At 34.6% G+C, this 20,441-nt stretch overlaps 2 protein-coding genes across 2 annotated transcripts in view; one reads left to right on the top strand and one right to left on the bottom strand.

The window, feature by feature from the left end:
* CEP76 (centrosomal protein 76) lies at positions 1-19,399 on the bottom strand. Its single transcript, XM_074206938.1, has 12 exons — positions 19,136-19,399; positions 17,479-17,631; positions 16,152-16,230; positions 15,379-15,603; positions 13,814-13,999; positions 11,532-11,629; positions 9,873-10,001; positions 7,388-7,576; positions 4,905-5,071; positions 2,646-2,979; positions 856-1,073; positions 1-398 (listed from the first exon to the last, which is right to left on the bottom strand). Exons 1-12 carry the CDS (start codon positions 19,196-19,198, stop codon positions 260-262), a joined length of 1,980 nt encoding a protein of 659 aa, XP_074063039.1. The 5' UTR covers positions 19,199-19,399; the 3' UTR covers positions 1-259.
* Positions 19,040-20,441, top strand: part of PSMG2 (proteasome assembly chaperone 2) — a 25,120-nt gene continuing 23,718 nt past the window's right edge. Inside the window, exon 1 of the mRNA XM_074206939.1 lies at positions 19,040-19,767. Within this exon, the coding sequence (XP_074063040.1) occupies positions 19,711-19,767 (57 nt within the window). The 5' untranslated portion in view covers positions 19,040-19,710. The remainder of the gene's footprint in view (positions 19,768-20,441) is intronic.

The raw sequence follows: 20,441 nt of genomic DNA on the forward strand, positions 1-20,441 counted from the left end.
TACCTGTAAACAATATGGTATTTATTAAAATAAAATACACATTAAATTTATTCTACATCCCACACAAGTTTACACAAGTATTTTATCCTTAATTTTTAAATACACACACCGATATTTGCAAACATTATTAGTTAAGTTTATATACAAAATTGAACTTGTGATATATGAGCCAGATAATGATTTTACAAGAAAGCACCTGTGAATGGCTAATGATGTACAGTGTCAAGTCTCTATCAGAAGAAAACAAGTATGAGTCTTTTCACAGCACAGATCGATATTTACAAGCAAACATGATCCAAACAGCACAAGCAGATTCAGGGTAGGTAAATACTCTAACACGGACAGCAAGTCTTACTTGATCACCTCGACAACAGATTATTTCTTCACAGAAAGGAGACCTGTAGAAAATCAAAATGAAAACACTAGTATCAAAGTTAAGTACTCAGGGAAAACAATGCCACTGTATCTTTTTTATATAAATTCTAGCTATTAGAGTTGTTGTTGCTTTATATTTACTTTAGCTCTAAAGATAAAAGTTTTGATATCCCATCACCTACCCTCTGATTTAATTTGTCTCACAGATAAATAATATTCAAAAACAAGTGAAACATTTATTTCCTGCAATTATTAAAGTTTACCAGATAATAAATTTATATGTGAAAGCTTCTTCAGATGTCATCCATCCATTATTTTCATTTTGAGGAAACTAATGAATAGATTAAATTATTTGCCCAGGGTCACCCAGAGAATGTGACTCATATTCTTTCCAGAACTGTTTCTTCAATTATAATAGGCTTGAGCTAAATGTTCTTTTATAAGCTACTTCAGCTTCAAGGGTCTGATTTTAAATCCTACCGGAGACATGTAGCAAATGCTCGTCTTGCATTTCTATATACAAAATGTATAGGAAATCCTTTAAATGTATGACCATCAGGTACAGCTCTCCGTATGGCATCCTGAAATTCTTCATTTCCTGCAGATATGCTAGTTGTACGCTCAAATTCATAAGATGCCAAAGCTGGTGACAAAAGATAGGAGAGCTGGTCTTCCCAAATGGTAGTGAGCCCAAGATCCTGTAGCAGAAAATAAATCATAAATAACATATTCTTCTACCTAGAAAACATAAAAAAAATCATATGATCTGATATATTTCAACTAATAATGAAGAATTTAAAAGAAAATGAATTCTCAGTCAGTCTCTCTCTTTCTTTTAGGGTTTTTTTTTTTTTGCAAGGCAATGGGGTTAAGTGGCTTGCCCAAGGCCACACAGCTAAGTAAATATTAAGTGTCTGAGGTCTATCTACTGCGCCACCCAGTCACCCCAGAGTCTCTCTCTCTCTGTCTGTCTGTCTCTCTCTTTTTTTTAGGTTTTTGTAAGGCAATGGGGTTAAGTGGCTTGCCCAGGGCCACACAGCTAGGTAATTATTAAGTGTCTGAGACCGGATTTGAACCCAGGTACTCCTGACTCCAGGGCTGGTGCTTTATCCACTGCACCACCTAGCCGCCCCTACCCCAGAGTCTCATTTTGATGAAAGGTATTTTAAAAGCCATATAACAGAAAGGACACTATTGGCATGAGGTTTTACTTTTAAAATAATCCAAACCTACTGAAAAAATGAGAGAATACAGTGCCAAATCATACATATACATATATGCAGACATATAAATATATTTTAAAATCTACCCAAGAAAATGCCACAAATTATTTCCAATATAAAAAGAATACTAGTTATAATTTTAGTGGAACAGGAATAAGCTTACTAATCAGGAGAATAGGATCCCAGTTCCAGTTCTGCCATTAATTAGCCTGTTCCACTCAGCTAATCTTTCTGGGTCTCAGGGTGCTTACTAGAAAAATGAATTAGATAGACTAGATGATTTCTGAGATCTCTTTTGGCTTTCAATTCTGTGATTCCATCTCAGTTTTGTACATGCTCTCAAGGCTTTTAACATTTAATGTAATGGCTCAACAATAAGCAGAAAAAAATAACAAGAAAATACAATTTTTTAAAACCACATTTTTAAAAACCTTACTATAACTTATGATAATTGAATATGAATTTAAAGTTTCTAAACTATATTATGGAAAACCTATATGAAATAAAGTTTCAAATTTCTAATATTTGCTTCAAGTCAAAGAAGAGTAATAATCTCTACTGTGATCCTAAAGACTAGTAAATTGCACTTTCAGAATTAATGACACTGCTAGCTCTGAAAATTTTTTTTAAATTTCCATCCCTGGCTATAGTCACTAAAAAACAATCTCAATATTTTGTTTATTGATTGCTGACATCTACTTTTTTGATTTTTGCAAGGCAATGGGGTTAAGAGACTTGCCCAATATAACACAAGTAATAAGTATCAAGTGTCTGAGGCAGGATTTGAACTTAGGTCCTCCTGACCCTAGGGCCAGTACTCTTTATTCCACTGCATCCTCGGGAAATCTGGTTTTAAAACTTTTAATATAATAAGTTTTAAAATACGTACCTGTGGGGCAGCTAGGTGGCGCAGTGGATAGAGCACCGGTCCTGGAGTTAGGAGTACCTGAGTTCAAATCTGTCCTCAGACACTTAATAATTGCCTAGCTGTGTGACCATGGGCAAGTCATTTAACTCCATTGCCTTAAATAAAAAAAAAATACATACCTGCCTATGTTCTGACACTAGCAATCTCAGTTGCATCTCAATTTCATTACTTGTTACTGAAGAATCAATTACAGAAGCACAAAGAGGGGGAAATGGAGGAAGGGATGTTGTGGCACCAGGAGCACAAACTGATTTGATTGCTTCTTCACTCATGGGTTTCCATTTGGACTCATCATTCAGATCAAATATGCAAAATTCTACTGAGTCAGAAGCTTGGCAGTTTCCCAAAAACATCTGATGATTGAAAACACATCCTATAGTTTTATATGGATAGAGTGGTTTGGGTTGTTCAACAGCTGGAGGATCATCGGGATTGATGGGCTTATGGATATACCTAAAGATAAAAATGACAAACTTTTACATTAAAGATTATTAAAATTAATGATAATGCATTTTGCAATACAAAAACATTCAGTTATCAGATTGACAAAGCTTCTCCCCAGTGCTGGTCACTTAATTATTTTTCTTTCTTGTTCATTTTCATAATTTACTCGCTTCACTTGAATGATAACCAGTGATTTAAGGCCTCTTCTGATTTTATGGTCAACACACAATATTTAATTTAATCAGGAAAGTACCATATCGTTCTTTGTAGAGACCTAAATATGAATTTTTTATGAAATCTGAGTACAATCACTTTTATTTTTTCTAGATATGGATTCCATCAGATGTGTGTGTATATATATGTATCTATACATATATACACACACACACATATACACGTATTTACACATACACACATGCAAGCATACATTTTATTTTCTTTGCTTTTTCGAGAACTACTTTTAGGAGAGTTGCTAATTTTGAACCAATACTATTAAGTTTGCGAGACAAATTCAGCACATTTAGTGCACAACTAAAATAAGGCAGCTACATCAAACAGAAGTGAGACTACTGCTCTGTTCTAGAAAAAAAAAATCTTACTTTTACAAGGCACTTTAATTATAATTACAAATTTTCTGAGGTAGGTATTATCACAAATATTATTTATTCCTTTTTTTATTTTTTAGGTTTTTGCAAGGCAAATGGGGCCAAATGGCTTGCCCAAGGCCACACAGCTAGGTAATTATTAAGTGTCTGAGGCCAGATTTGAACTCAGGTACTCCTAACTCCAGGGCCGGTGCTCTATCCACTGCGCCACCTAGCTTCCCCCATTCCTATTTTCCATGAGAAAACTTAGATTCGGAGAAATCGTAGCTTGACCAAGATTAGAAACCAGAATTAAACTGAGAACTCACAATTTCAAGGTAGGTACTCTTTCCTCCACAGGTTATGTATACGTACCCACTAAATTAAAATTGTTGTTTGTTTTTTAAATTATGTCTAACTCTTCCTAACCTCATTTGAAGATTTTTGGCAAAGATACTAGAATAGTTTGCATTTCCTTCTCCAGCTTATTTTACATGAAGAAACTGAGGCAACCAGGGTTAAGGGACTTGTCTGAGATCACACTGCTAGTAAATGAATGAATCCAGATGGGAATTCAACAAAATGAATCTTTTGACTCTAGGCCTGAAGCTCCATCCACTGTGCCATGTAGCTGCCCTAATTAAAATTATTCACTTCAAAATGGGATATAAGCTTTTCTAAAGATAAACACGGTTTTATTTAACTGACTTTCTTGTGGAATCTGCATATCATATTTATTTATTGTATCTTGAAAATCCAAATTCTATCTAATCTTAGGCAGTAAACTTTTACTATAACAATTTACCATAAGTGTACCTGAATAAGAGAGGGTGAGTTTTATTTTTTCTAAGGAAAACTTTTATAGGCTGAAAGTTTCTTGTTATTCATTTACATAGATGCCTTAAATGCAATATATAAATGGCCATATGGGCAGCTAGGTAGTGCAGTAGATAGAGCACTGGCCTTGGAATCAAGAGGACGGGAGTTTGAATCCAACTTCTGACACTTACTAGCTGTATGACCTTGGGCAAGTTACTTAACCCTGTTCCGGTCGTCCTGATCCATATGTGGCCACTGAACCCAGATGGCTCTGGAGGAGAAAGTGAGGCAGATGACTTAGTACAGTTTCCCCCTCACTCAATTCCAATTCACGTGCTTGTCATGGCATCACCTGTTGACATGGTCTTCTTCAAAAATGAAGGACAAATATTATTATTATGGCCATATAAAGACTAGAAAATTAAACTTACTATACTAAAGGCATTTCAAATCACATGTCAATGTGAACACTGAAGCTACATTAAAATAGTATCTTTGTCTAATGAATTTTTAAAAATTAAATTTACTGACCTATGACCTGTTAAACTTTCCCAAAAAGTAATGGTGCCATCAGTTCCACATGTCATGACCCAGGCATGGGAGACGCCTTTAGCCTTTGTCCCTACACAAACAAAAGCTTCTAATCCATATCCAAGGAGAAGGCTGCATAAAAGGTTAGCATGATCTTCACAGTCACCCTAGGAAATGAAGAAATTACTTTAAATATTTATCAGCTGTTTTCCAGCATACATAAAAGATACAAACCAGAGATCTATAAATAAGTTTCTTTACTTTTTAATCAATCCAAAAAAGTCAGAGCCAAGATGATAAAATGTCTATGAAGTTAAGTAGTAATTATCAGTTTTAGGGTCAAACACAAATTCTGCTATAAATTTAAAGGTCCACAAAATATCTAGCACCACAAAACATGAATTCCCCTTAATGTGCAATTCTATTTTTACAAGTAATATTTTGAACTTGGTAACAAAGGAGTAGGAAATACTGAGTTTTAGCACGATCAAAGATTTTGTCTGTTGCCTTTGATAAGTCATTGAACTTCATATTTTGTCGAATAAAAAAAATCGCTATATTCCATCAATCTTTTGACAACTATTTTTTTATTATCTATAAGAGCAATTAACATGAATCCTAATTTGATCTCTATTCATTTCTAGAAAACTATATTTAGGTCAAAAATAAAATTAATTCTTTAACATTATTACCAATTGAGTCTAAAAGGAAAGTTAGTAATTTGTTACAAGTCTGTCACAAGGCAACCCATCAGCAGAGTTCTAGTAAGTAATAAAAATGTCTTTTATGCTATCACTATTACCCTTAAATATTCCCATCTTTGTTTCATTTACATTTTTAGTTCTAGAATTGAGTTTAATATGACATGTTTAATCACAAATTCATGTCTTACATTTCTTTTTCAAATATAAAGCCTCAAACTCTTCATAACCTTCCTCCACAGAGATGACTTAAATAATTACAGGTGGCTAGGAGGTGCAGTGGATAGTGTCAGGAGTACCTGAGTTCGAATCTGGCCTGACACTTGCTAATTACCTAGCTGTGTGGCCTTGGACAAGCCACTTAACTCCATTGCCTTGCAAAAACAAAAAACCCGAAAAAAATAAATGAATGAATGAATGAATGGATAGATAATTACTAAATTTACTAAATAGGTAAAAGGAGAAAGTGATTCTTTACTTTGTAAAAGGAATCACCATATAAGAGTCTAAGTGAACTGCAATACAGGGTGGCCTCAAACCATTCTGTTTAAATAACTTTTCTTAAAAATAAATAATAATTAAGCTTGACTTTTTTAGAATACAAGTAACCAAATAGACTTGTTTAAAATTTCAGATGACAGATCTACATTTCTAAACACCTTTAGACATGTTATTTCCATTAAAAATAATCAGTCTTTTAATCAGTTATGCTGTCTTTCCTTTCTGCCAGACTTTTACATATTTCTGAATATATATCACACATCACATATAATCTCTAATAGAACTTAAATCAAAATAAGATTGCATTGAAAATCTCTATTTCTTGTATTGATACTGTTTCCATAATGTAAATCCTAGAAAACACCTCTACTTGCTTATTACTATTTTTCTTTTTTTGCAAGGCAATGAGGTTAAGTGACTTGCCCATGGTCACACAGCCAGGTAATAAGTTATCTGAGCTGAATTTGAACTCCGGTCCTACTGCTTCCAGGGCTGGTGCTCTATTCACTGTGCCACCAAGTTGCCCTGCCTATTACTATTTTTAAAGATGTTTATGGATCATATATGATAAAAAAAAGTCCAATAATATCTCCAAGTTAGATTATTAAAAATCATCTAAAATTTGTGAATTTTTAAATGTTACAACTTTAATTACAATATTATAGTTTAATTATATTTTGTAATAGATTATTATCAATGTAAATATAAATTTCTATTACATTAATATATTATTTATTATACATTATGTAACTTAAATAAAAATAAATTTAAAATATTTTCATTTTTCCCATTTATTTTAAAATCATCAAATCTTTCCTTTTAATATACAGTCCAGCCAAATGGAACACAAGTAGGATAAGGAGATTAGGGTTTTCTTTTGGAAGCTATCTACCACAATTGACTATTTCATTTACTACTGCTTATCAGTATTTGTCTTTAAAAATGATTTAAATGCTAGCTAGCACTCCTGATTTTACACGACTCTCATTTAGAGAAATATTAATATAATAAAATAAATAGGCTGCAATATAAAATCAGGATGTTATAATTTCCATCTTCTTCCTTAACTATTTTTGGTGGCTTTCAGTTTTTCATTCTTGTTATTATTTATCTTCTTTGACTTTTAAATGTATTTCCCTCCAAATAGTGAAAATAATAGGTTAGGATTCTGAATAATGATTTAATTTTTAGATAATCATTTAAACATTTTGGGGGGGGGGGTAAAAATTTCAATAAAAAAGTTCAGAATAACTATAATGGACTGCTGTAAGAATCCTATACCTTGTTTCTACAGAGAAAGGCCAGCAGAGTGCACCATTGTTCGTGTTTACCTCCTCCTCCAATAACAGAGGCTCTTTCATAACCAAGGACATTAACAAATCTTGCTGCTTGCCTTGGAGTATCCAGGAGCCGACCAGCTCGAAGGGGTCTAACATAAGAGCATACTGGTCTATTTATTCCATTTTCATCCTGAAAATAAGGTACCATTTCTGATTAATTTTCATTCAACTTTATTTAGAAATAAAGTTTTAATGCTATTTGTACAGATTTTCATTCATTAATCACTAAGCATTTATTAAACACCTATTATGTGCCAAGTACAATGCAAGGTACAGGGAATACAAGAGTAAAAATGAAACAGCTTTTGTCCTCAAGGAGTTTATATTCTATTGGGGGGGGAGGGCAGGAGGTGGGAACCCACTCCTCTTCCTAACTTCCCTATTATTCTCTATTCCCACCACCCTACTAGTCACCTAGGCTCACAACACAGCTATCATTCTCAAGTCCTCTCTATTCTTACTTCTCAGTTCCAATTTGTTGCCAAGGTCTGTCAATTCTGCCCTCTCACATATACCACTTCCTCTCCTCTGACACTCATGCAGCAGGTACAATAGCCTGCTGTGTGGTCTCTATATCACAAGTTTCTCCCCACTCAGCCTACCCTCTATCCAGCTGTCAAAGTCATTTTCCCAGAGCAAAGGTGTAGTCATGTCATTCCCCTAATCAATAAACTCCAGGGATTCCCTATCACTTCAGGATCAAATATAAAAATCACCTACTTGGCATTTAAAGTCATTTATCATTTGGCACCTTCCTACCTCTTCAGTATTTTTACACATTACATGCCTCAAGTACTTTACCATTCAGTGATATTAGCCTCCCTGCTCTTCCTCAAATAAGACTATCTCCAGACTCCAGGCATTTTCCTTTTTTTTTTTAATATGTTATTTTATTTCCAATTACATGCAAAGAGAGTTTTCAATGTTCATCTTTTTGTAAGCTTTTGAATTCCATATTTTTCTACCTTCCTTCTTTTCCTCTCCTCTCCCCAAAGCAGTGAGAAATCTGATATGGGTTGTACATGTACAATCATGTTTAACATATTTTCATATCAGTCATATGCATTACTGTCAAATAAGGAATTATCAAGAACTGGAAAGGACATGAAGTTCTTCTAGTCTCAAAACCTTCATTTACATCAACAAAGAAACTAAGGCCAGAAGTTAAGTGACTTGCCCAAAGACACATAAGTAGCAAAAGCCAGGATCTAAATTTAGGTCCTGTGATTCAAAGTTCAGCACCTTTTTCAATTGTATCATGCTAAGTTACAACTAGCAGCATAAAAGAATAAATGAATTAACCATATTGGTCCAATTTTAAGTGACTTATTCCTATATGTGACTTGTATAAAATCTGATTATAACTTATACTTATATTCTAATGTTTCTCTCATGGTTTGAGCTCTACTTATAATCTACTTGGTAGAAGTAACCCAAGGGTCTAGTTCTTTGCTTTTTTTTTTTTTAGTTCTATAAACATGCCCCTTCCTTCTTTTTCCTATCTCTGACTCTTTCCCTATTTTCTATTTCGTTAATTCTCCATTGAGGACTACACAGCATTGCCTATCTTTTGTTTTCTTATTAATTCTTTCTCCATATGTAGAAAATGGTTTTCTTGGGGCACTTGTAACAGCTTAGGATAGGTAATATAGGTATAGCTGATATAAACTTGATATTGGTCACAAGAATAAGGAAAAGTACACCAATGTGTATTGGTGGTAATATAGCCTGTTTCTGTAGACCATCCAAGTCACAGTTAATGCTACTGATAAACTGATCCCTCAAACCTTTCCTACCAAATTTTTACAAGTTTCCAACCTGAAAAGTATATTCCTTTCCTCAACCCCCAATCTGGAAAGTACAAGCAAGCAGGGAGAAAAAAATAGGTCCAAGAGTTTCAAGTCAGAATGGGATACCATTCTAGAAATAATAACTTCTAATAACACATAGAAAAAGCACTTAAAACAGTTCCTTGGAATGAAATAAAAAAAAAATTTGACTTTCCTAGAATTGTGTTTCAATTCAACAAAAAGAAATCTATTATATATCTAGATTGTGTAACTTGTTCCAACAGTATTTAAATTGTATATACAAAGCACCAATTCATTTTGTAGGATTCATAAGTATCAAGTAAACAGATTTCTTTAATTAAATAAACTAAGTTTTTATCTATTTTAAAGTAAATATTTACAGGAAGTTTAGAAAAAGTTTAGAATTAAACCAGTCTTATAAAAGTGACCAAAAATTATAAACAAGGTCGGTCAGTCTATTCTTCCACCTAGGAGATATTCAAATAGAAAAAAAGAAAATGAAACTGGCATCCTATCCTATTCACTGGGTACAAAGTTTCATTTTCTTTGCATGACTATAGTAATAGGAAGGTAATGGATATATGCAAAGAAATCATTTTGATGCAATCCACAAACCTGTGCAAAAATCTTTACCAATCTTGAGTTATGGGAAGGTCGTATTTGCAGATATTCTCTCCACCACTGCTTAGCATATACAAGAAATAAACGCTCTCTCTCTGCTGTTTTCTGTCGTTCCAAAGCAAGCTTTAGTAAAAAATAATATAATTTATTAGTTTAAAAAATCCTTATGTGCCCATTCCTTACAGAGTATTAAACTTGACATCTTGTTTTTACATTGTATTTACTTTCAGATATAACCTTCCAGAACATTTATTTTAAAAGTTTTTAAATAAGAAAGTAGTTATATAAAACCAAAAAAATTAATGTTATTTGTGATATTCCACACACACAGTCTCCTACAATGGTAGATCCTGAGAGGAAAAATTACCTTTTGCTCAATTAGAAAACAACAGTTTTGTATTTGAAACTATAAAAAATAAAATTACCTTTCAGAAAAAAGTTATGAAATGGATACCAAATGAATACAGTGTCTTACTGGCCTGAAGTATGGATCAACTTTGGACTTTTCAGTTTTAAACTTATGTTATAAAAATGAAAATTAGAATTAGAAGGGACCTCAAAAATTATCCAGTTCAATTCCTTTAGTACTTTGCCTAAAGTTAGAGGGAGTAGCAAAACTAAATTTTCAGTTGCTCTAATTCTAAATCCAGTGCCATTTCCAGAAACAGGAAAACAATATGCTACATAATGAAGAATAATAATTTCCCCTAAGGAAAAAGAAAAGTGTAGCAAAAGGCCATGATATAAAATACTGATGATTCACTATGCAAACAAAGGAGTCAGATTTCTCTTCCAAACCTGAACTTCATTTTTTTCTCTACGACACTACTGGATTCAAAACTACTCACCACCTTCCACTTAATTCCCCCCCCCCCCGAGATTGTAAAAATAGAATGCTTTCTACAAAATATGATTTGTACTATTTTAATCAATGAACTTTGTTTTAAACTATCAAAACATCTTAGGAAGTAAAAAGTACCAAAGGACAGTTTTCAATTTTTCTGATTTAATTCCACCTTATTCTAATCACATCTTTACTTTATATTCCCTTCAAGTTCACCTACCACTTTTAATTCTTTTTCTTTTCTTTTTCAGTCCCCATGTCTTTTTTCTTTTTTGTATTTTATTATTTTCTAATTACATGTAGATAGTTTTCAACAAGACTTTTGATTTCTGCATTTTTCTCCCTCTCTCCTTTTCCCTTCCCATCCTAAAGAGAGCTAGCAATCCGATATGTTATCCAAGTATTATGTTAAACATATTTTCATTATTAGTCAAGTTATCAAAAAAAGTATCAAAGCAAAGTGAGAAAGAAAAAAATTAAAAACAAGTTTAAAAAAGTGGAAATCCATTTGTAATTCTTATCTTATTTCACTTACACAAACATACATGCACACAAACACAAACCTACATACACATTTAGTCTCCCCTGAACATTTCTATGCACATAGCACTGAGAGGTATTATGTAAAAATTTAATAACTTAAAGGTAAACAGGCAAGGCAGAGATTAAGTGACTTGCCCAAGGTAACACAGCTACATAAGTATTAAGTGTCTGAGGTTGTATTTGAACTCCTGACTCCAGGGCTGGCACTCTATCCACTATGCCACCTAGCTACCACCAAATATATTACAAAATTCAGAATTACTTACCTGAGTATTTACTATTTCTTGGGACAATGTTTGATTAAGTTGTGGATATATCTCAAGTTTTACATTTAAAATTCCAACAGAAACTTTTGATTCTGTACCTACAAATGTAAATATTAGAGCTTTAGAGGTTTTAACATCACATCAATTCTAGATGATGAATGTTTCCCTCAAATATATTTGAGACTTCTTTAACATTTATATGAAAAGAAATTTTACTATTCATATTCAATAATGAATCAAACAAATTTAATATTGCTGTATTTTTAAATTTAAGGTTTTTAGTTCACTAACTTGAGAGGAAAAAGTGAATGTAATGACAGGGTAATTCAAAATATGTACAAAACTGCATGTCAGTCTTAGAAATAAATACAAAATAAATTTCACTAGTAAACAAATTTAGCTTTAAAAAAATTGAAATATTTACTGACCTCACTTTGAATTAATTTTTTAAAATTAATTTTCTTTACATTTAATAGGATCATAAATTTAGAGTTGGAAGGGTTCTAAAGAGGTCATCTACTCCAATTCCCTCATTTTACAGATGAATTCCTTGTCCAAAATCAGACAGGTTCTCCAACTCCAAAGCTAATGCTTATTTCCTCTGTACTATGCTGACCTCCATTTCAATTGTGCTTTATAGTTTACTAAGTACTTTCACATGCTTTAGTTCCCTTGACCCTTTTAACTCTAAGGGGCAGTCAGGAAAGGCGTTACCCTCATTTTCCAAATGATGAATCAAATGCTGAAGATGTTACCTAAGTAAATGAAGTTTGGCATCAAATCTAGATTTTCCAACTATAAAGCTGGGATGCAGGATTGTGTTTAATGGAACAAAGTGATTAGATTACCATTTTTTTCCCAAAGATTTAGAAGACTAAATACTTCACACCCAAAATAATGCCTCAGAAGGCATCAAATCCGAATCTTGCAGTGTTCTAGGGTTGCCATTATGAATATCAACCCTCATTAAACAATATTATATTTTCACAATACCTAAGAGTTTGGACTCAATGTACAGGAAATCCTTTGGAGGTGATTTTTTAAAAATTTCAGATGTCATCTTGTTTATTTACAATTTAGCTCATGTTTAACAATAGATTGCCAAAAAATAAATCAATTTTTTTGAAATTTCCAGTTGTCTAAAATTTGGATATTCATATTATTTTTGTATTACTGACAAAGAAGGGGGAAGTTCTGCAACATCGTTTACTGGTTCTGCTACTCAGATGATTTCAGTGAACATTAACAATCACTAATGTTTCAGTACATCACAGTAAAATAAATGTGAGGAATCCATTCTGAATTACAAAGCTTAAAATTTTTAAAAATGTCTAAATGCAGAGTACATATAAATACAAACTAAGGCAATGTAATGATAGTAGCATCTAAAATTACTTACATTTTTAAAAAATTGAGTCATCATAGACCTATATTTAAAATCATAATAATATATCACAATCTTAAGTGTTTAAGTTTTATGAAATCCCAAAGTGGAAAACAAGCTATGGGAATTCTTAATTTCATTAGTACCTACCTTGAAATGGTTACTAATTTTAGCTTTGAGATTTCTGTTTCAGACAATGAAAATATTTAAGCAAAATAATTATCTCTATGTTTTAATTTAAAAGAAAAATTCCCGTATTTGCACTACTTCTATTAGTGATACCTAGATTACTTGGAGTTAAGTCTTTTGGAATAAAAGATTTTTTTACCAAATACCAAATTTTGTTATTGCTGAATAAACTCAATATTGAAATAATAGCATCTAAATCACACTTATATTGGACTTCTTTTTTATTAACAGACAAAAATAATTTTTAATTATCTATTTTTGCATACATACGATTAAAGCAACTCTGAAAGAAATTATGCAAAATTTCTATGTTCATTTTAGAGGAATATTTGTGATGTCAGATTGAGTGTAAAAGAGTATACTCATATTCCCTCTGGATATTTTTCAGTAATAGGATTAAGAATCTAATTGGGGAAAAACCTGGCTCAAAAGATGAAATATGAGAAGATACCTGCCCCAGTATCTTTGAAAACAGTGAGGGCCAAAGGTATAGATCAATGCATAGAATATCAAATTTATTTGATGTGTTGTTTTTACTAGACTTTTTTCTTTTACTTTTTTTTGTTTTTGTTATAACAGATGACTCTCTCAGAGGAAGTAAAGGTAAGTTATATAGGGAGAAATTTAAGCAGTGGTGTAAGATATCAATAGCAATCTTTCTTTTTTAAAAGAAAAAACTCCATACAACCTTGATTTCTAATCATCATACCTACACCTAGAAGTTCCACAGCAATATTGGTCACTCCATTATCTGAGCCAAGGACAGATCGCCATTCCAAAAAGTAGGATGCTACTAAAGAGGTCTCACCAAATACATCAGTTTTTATTAGAACCATATGTATTGGATCACATATTGATAACATTGTTGTTGCATCAGCCATTCTAGTTCCATCACCTAGCAATATCAAACCAAGAGAAAGTTATATAAATGCTATATAATCATATTAACCTTAATAAATTCATCAAAAAACATATTCACTAAGACAAAATTAAGATTTTATACTGTTTTCAAGAGAAAATGCACTCAATGATAAAAACATAAAATCTCTAACCTTCAGTTCTTTTCAATTATAACATTTTATATAGATTTTATAATTTATATCATTTTATATAGATTTCACATAGATTTTCATATAGATTTTACATTTTATTTATTTATATCAGCAAAAAATGATTATAGTTTTTATATTCTAAAAGGTTTGGGTCAAAGTGGGACAAGTGATCCAGGCATTAGATATTAAACAAATTGTATATCTCTATTTAATAATAATAAGACTTTATTTCATGAAATTCTTAGTAGCTAGTATTGTTTGAAGAGTACTGAGGAGACTGTAGTATATAAACTAAGTAATTAATATTGGTTGCTATATATTCTGTAAATACTGCTCAAAATTTCAACAGTCAAAAGTCTTTCAAATATACCAAAAAATAATCCATAAATAGGCAAAAGTAATTTATCTAGGCCAAAATGTAAAATCTATCACTTTGGATTAAACAAAAAAAAAATTCAATTAAGTATAATGAAGTATTTCTTAGGGGGGGAAATTACAGTTTCGAATTAATATTAGAATTCTCTATTATACTAGAACACATTATTATAGTTTACCTATTTTAAGGCATACTATAAAAGTTATTGTCCAGTCAAAGTCAAAAAAGTTTATAAAAATGATAATAGAAAAAAGTGCATAATATTAATGAAAGGGTTCTTAACTTTTTTGTGTCATAGATGTCTTTGGCAATCTAGTAAAGCCTAGAGATTCCTTTTCATAAGGTTTTATAAAACAAAAATAAAATACAAAGGAAAAAAGTTTATGGACCATCAGTTAAAAATCTCTGGCATAAAGTAAAACCAAAAATTCTATTACTATAACTTTGAAGACTATGAAATATACGTAAAATACACATTTATCTTAATGATTCTAGAAATCTAGCTACTCACTATCAATTACATAGTAATCTCAATCACAACAAATTGCCAAGAAAAATTTGAGGATAAAAGATGAAAGAAGGGATTGGACAAGGTGGGTGACAGCTGGCATAAAAGAGAAATAGTGAAGTGGCATACAACTATTAAGAGACAGGCAAAAATGGAAAAGGGAAGAATATGAGGGAGCAAAAAATTTAAAAAAAAAAAGGAGCGAAGAGTGAGCATTATAAATCTTCCCTTGTAGCAAAAATTCAATTTTAAAATTTTATATATCATACATATTAAAAAAAATATACTGAAGTGCAAAATAAATTAGATCAACTGAGTTAATTCACTGGATTTCTTACCTAAGCTTTCTCTGTGTACTTCAAGTAAAAAACCATCATGAAAATCTGGTTCACAGGCACATGGGACAGGTTTAGATCGGAAACGTTGGTTTCGAAAATGTAAACATAGAGTGAAGGTAGAACAAATTTGTCCAGGTAAAGGATCAGGTTCTTGTAGATGTTCCAAGAAAGCTTTTCCACCCAAAACCTGAAGGTAAAGATACCTCCGTGTTGGATCAATATTAGCTGTAAAGTGTAGCAATATATATGAGGAAACTGCCATCATATTTTAAGGAATGTGATTAAAACAATAGGAAATATTTAACTGATAAAAAAACTAAAAAACATATAACTTTTAAGAGTCATTTGCTCAGCAGGAGTAAAGATTACATGAAAATAAATGACCTTTTTCTAAGGCCCTGTCTCAAAGAAGCTAGATTCAGATTATGAGCTGTTATTTTTTTAAGGTGCTTGTTTGACATTTTAAGTTTCATCTAATCACCAACTCTCTGCTAAGAGTCTGACAATTATCTGGGACAGACAAATATTTAAAATCATGTTAGGTAGTACTTTTCAAAGTAGGTTGCATACCTGTTAAAAATGTAGCATTACAACACATTAAAAAAAGAATTAATGTACACAAAATTGGAGACTGCCCCCCAAACAAAGTAAATTTTATTTATTTTTGTTGATAATGAAATTTTAACATGTTTTTAAATGTGAACTATCAAAGAAATCTATAATGCATAATTATCTAACAGCAACTAAATTAATATTAAGATTAAAATACACACTTTTTTTCAATAGGGTTGACTGCTTATCATTAAAATTAGAAGGTTTTGGAGAAGAAGTCAATTCTCCATCAGCTAGGTCCTAGAAAGGGAGAAAAACACAGAAATAAAGTCATTATTATATAAGAAACCTCCAGCAACCGAGATTTAAGGGATCAATTTTCATTTCTTAAACAAAAGGATGATACCTCTTCTTATGGTGCTAAACTTCTCTATTATTAAAAATAAAACAATCTTGCATTTGAATAATATAAAAAATACTACAATAATAACATGCTAAGACTAAACATGATTCATGACCCAGTACAATGTATAAGTTTTAGAGTTCTGGAATAAAATTTAAATTTTATCTACCCTACAAACATAATTTTGACATCTTTCCCATTATGAACTAATTTTAATAAGGTAGTGATAATTATGCAGTAGGAACTGTCATTAGGTTAATTATAACAAATGGGTTTATGAGTCGCGGTCACCAAAAAAAAAACTGTATTAAAGTACTTAGTCTCTGGTGTATTATTAAGATCATCTCAATTCTTACAACACATTTCCAGGCAATTTAGGTCAGTTTCTCATTTTATGTTTATTTTTACAAAAGAGGTCTGGTCACCATCACTATTGCATTGGGAGTTTGTTATATCACTAAATGACCTATTTTTACCAATTTATTTTACATTATTAAAGCAGTTCCTGAATTATTTTTACTTTGAAGAACTTTATTTTTAATACTAAGATTCCTTCGCAAAAGAGAATCTGATGTCAACAGCTAAACTTAGTTGAAAAATTGATAAGAGCTTGACCTTTGGACTATAAAGTTTGTAAAATCATTTGAGAATCAAAATGAAAAACTTTTGGTAGTCAGGCTTTGAGTAACAGCTTTAAGTCTAGAGAATTTAGGGAAAGCTTGTCTCTGGTTGTAAAGAGTTTAAATTTTATTAAAATAACAAGTTAAGTGAGTATGTGGACCAAAGAAACAAGAATAAAAAGTATAAGGACTCTTTCAGACTGTAATGGTAAACTAATTTGCCTAAAATACAACCCTTTTCATAAACATGCTTGAAGAATTAACAAATGAAAATTCAATCACTTTGGGAAATGGTTTTTTTTTTTTTACACAATAGAAATACTTTGGAACCAAACAAAAATGCTATTTAACATAAGGCAGAATTCATCATAGGTAGGTATGAACTAAACAAAAAAATGTTTAGTTAATAAAATCCCAAGAAGACCTTTTTTGGCATGGTTTTACATACAAAGCATTATAGTTAGTGTTATAGTGAGGTTTCAATTTACAAAATTACAGAGTTGTTGTTTCCAAAAGATTACTCACGGTAACAAAGGTGAGCTCTTTCATGACATCATCTATGATTCCTCTGCGTCTAAGAGCTTTTATTAAATCTTCTGTTGAAAGTTGTTGCTCAGGTGCCAATTCTTCCCTTATAGTTTCTGCAAGTACTTCTCTTATCCTGCCGTGGACATCCATCTACATAGAGAACTTAGCATTATTTTTTTCCCCCTGCTATATAGCAACCCAACAAATCTTTGATAGGTATGATAATTAAACATTACTAATAAACAAACTTGGTTATAAAGGGATGTACAACAGTACATACATATATATAATAAAGGTATGTTTGTATATATACATATATATATATAAAATAGGAATACATATATACATATATATACATAAAATAGGAAAAATATATAGTATAAAGACCTAAGTTTGATTCTGAGATTTTCCACATAAATAATACATAAGTTATATAGTACTGGTAAGAATGAAAGAATTATTAAAACTGATTCTATCATTTGCTTCTTTAAGAATTTAAAGTTCACAGAAAAACACTGTATACCCTAACAGCAACATGGAGGTGATGATCAACCTTGATGGACTTGCTCATTCCATCAGTGCAACAACCAGGGACAATTTTGGGCTGTCTGCAATGGAGAATGCCATCTGTATCCAGAAAAAGAACAGCAGAGTTTGAACAAAGTTCAGGGATTATTTCCCTTAATTTAGGGAAAAAACCAGATGTCTTATTGTCTGATCTTGTTATCTCTTGTACTTTTTGTTTCTTCTTTAAGGATATGATTTCTTTCTCATCACACTCAATTTGGATCAATGTACAACATGGTAACAAAGTAAAGACTGACAAATTGCTTTCTGTGGGGGGGGGGAGTAAGATTTGGGGAAATATTGTAAAACTCAAAATCTTTAATAAAAGAAAAAAAAAGAATTTAAAGTTTAACTCCAATGAATGGAAATATTTACTGTCTTTTACTAGTTGGAATCTTCAGTTTCCTCACTCGCATTCAGCAAAATGCATTCTTTGTCTCGACTCTCAGCATCTCAAAACACCAAGCTGCTCCTCTGGTGCCAAGGCAGCATCCTCACCACCTCTTTCCTACCGTTTCTTTGTCCCCTACCCGCCTAAGCACTAATCTCTCTGACCAGCTGGCAGATGCTTTCTAGGAACCCTTATCTCTGCACTTCATCGCTCCTTCCAGCTTTCAACAAGTGTCAGTAAATGCAAAACCTGGGCATTAGGACCGCAGAAATTTGTTGTTATTTCAATTTACATTGCTCTCTCTCTCTCAAGGAGGCAAGACTTCAATCACACAGACCCACGTATGGGAAGCATATATACACAATTACACAATGCACATACAAGTTATATGGACATGCAAATAGGTACACCCATCTTGGCCTTTCCACATTTTGCTAAAAATTAAGGAGCAGTAAAAATGGATTGTGCGCACACGTGCGTGTATGTTGGTGTAAACACACAAGCAGACAAGAAGGGCCCGTACACACACAGGAATACGTGGCGCGTTTACTGTGACACACTTGCACGCGTCCCTGAGAGAATTCCAAGGGGCACTCGGCCCCCCGGGCCGGGGCCCGCTCCGGTGCTGCTGCGGGCAGCTCCCGCGCCCTCCCGAGCCGGCCCGGCGGTCAGGGCCCTCGGCCCGGCCGCGCTCACCTTGTTGAGCTGCTGGTGGATGAGCTGCTTGAGCTCCGACGCCTTCTCCGGCGGCAGGGACATGGCGGACGGCCCGCCGGCTCCACCGCCGCTCCCCGCGCCCTGCCGTCCTCCCGCCGCCGCAGCGCCGAGCGATCCGTCCGCCCTGCCCCCGGAGGGAGGCGGGAGCGCGGCCCGCGGAAGCGCCGCGCTCTGGGCGGGAAGCCGGCCCGCCGCCCCGGCGACGCAAGCGGTCCCTCAACTGCTTTCAAACTGCGGGCGCGAGGGTGGCCGCCGCACTGCCTGACTGCTGAGTGTCCGCCTTCCGCGCGGGCCGGCTTCCGCCATCCCCTCCGCCCCTCGCGGCTCCCGGCCTTTCCCCACCTCCGCCGTCCGCCTCTCCTGACGCGCTCCTCTCCGCGGCCAGTACCAGGAGCGGCCACCGCCGAGATAGGCGTCGGCTCGGAAGGCCCGGCGCGGAGGGCGCCCACAAAGAGGAAGGCCCCGCCCCGCCCCTTCCCCCTCGGGCCGGAGCCGCATCCTGGGAGCGCGCGGCGGGCGCGCGCGGAGCCGTTGCCGCCTCCCTCCCGGCCACCATGTTCGTTCCCTGCGGGCCCACCCAGCCCGACTTTACCGGCTTCACGCTGCTGATGGTGAGTCCCCCTCCCTCCCCTCCTCTCCGCCGGCGGCGCCCCAAGGCCTCCGGGAGCATGAGAGTGGGATGGGAGGGGCCCCTAGAAAGAGCTTTCTGGTGGGCCGGGCTTTTGGATACTTATAACACCATTGACCCACGGCAACTGCTCAAACGGAAGCTTCAGTCACCCCGAAAAGGACCCCGGATTGATTGGATTTCGAGTCCCGCCTGCCGTTGCCAGGGCAACGCCAAATGGGTGCCCGCCCCGAGGGAGACTCGAAGAAAAGGCGGGAAAGGCTTGCGGCGGGGCGTGGGGAGTGTCGTGCGGGGTGAATGGCCGAGAGGCCGCGGCGCCCACTAAAGGAAAGGGAGGTTAGTGGGAGACGCCGACTCAGGGGCTCCCCCAGGTCGTGGAGCTGGAGGCGCCCAGAAACCCAGGTGCTCAGAGCCCTCCTTTTGCAGCACCTAAAGCCTAGGGCAGGATTCCAACTCAGATCTGACTGATCCCCACACCCAGGCCCGTGGATGATGTGCCCACCCTGAGCGAGGGCAAAGTCATAGAGTCACCTTTCATTTTGTGTGTTTGTCATATCCGGAAGTACTCTGGTGACTACAAGAAAAATAAATACCCCTGTGATTGTCACAGGACAATCTATTCCCTTCACCTTCATAGAGATGGACGGTGGAGGCCGC

Source organism: Macrotis lagotis, chromosome X (genome assembly GCF_037893015.1).
Source record: "Macrotis lagotis isolate mMagLag1 chromosome X, bilby.v1.9.chrom.fasta, whole genome shotgun sequence".
In the NCBI taxonomy this organism is placed as follows: domain Eukaryota; kingdom Metazoa; phylum Chordata; class Mammalia; order Peramelemorphia; family Peramelidae; genus Macrotis; species Macrotis lagotis.

Coding starts and splice junctions, on each gene's coding strand:
- CEP76 (XM_074206938.1), bottom strand. CDS start 19,198: ATGTCCCTGCCGCCGGAGAAGGCGTCGGAGCTCAAGCAGCTCATCCAC. Junction 16,231..17,478: donor AAGAGCTCACCTTTGTTACC/GTGAGTAATCTT, acceptor CTCCCTTTCTAG/GACCTAGCTGATGGAGAATT. Junction 14,000..15,378: donor AGTACACAGAGAAAGCTTAG/GTAAGAAATCCA, acceptor TGATATTGCTAG/GTGATGGAACTAGAATGGCT.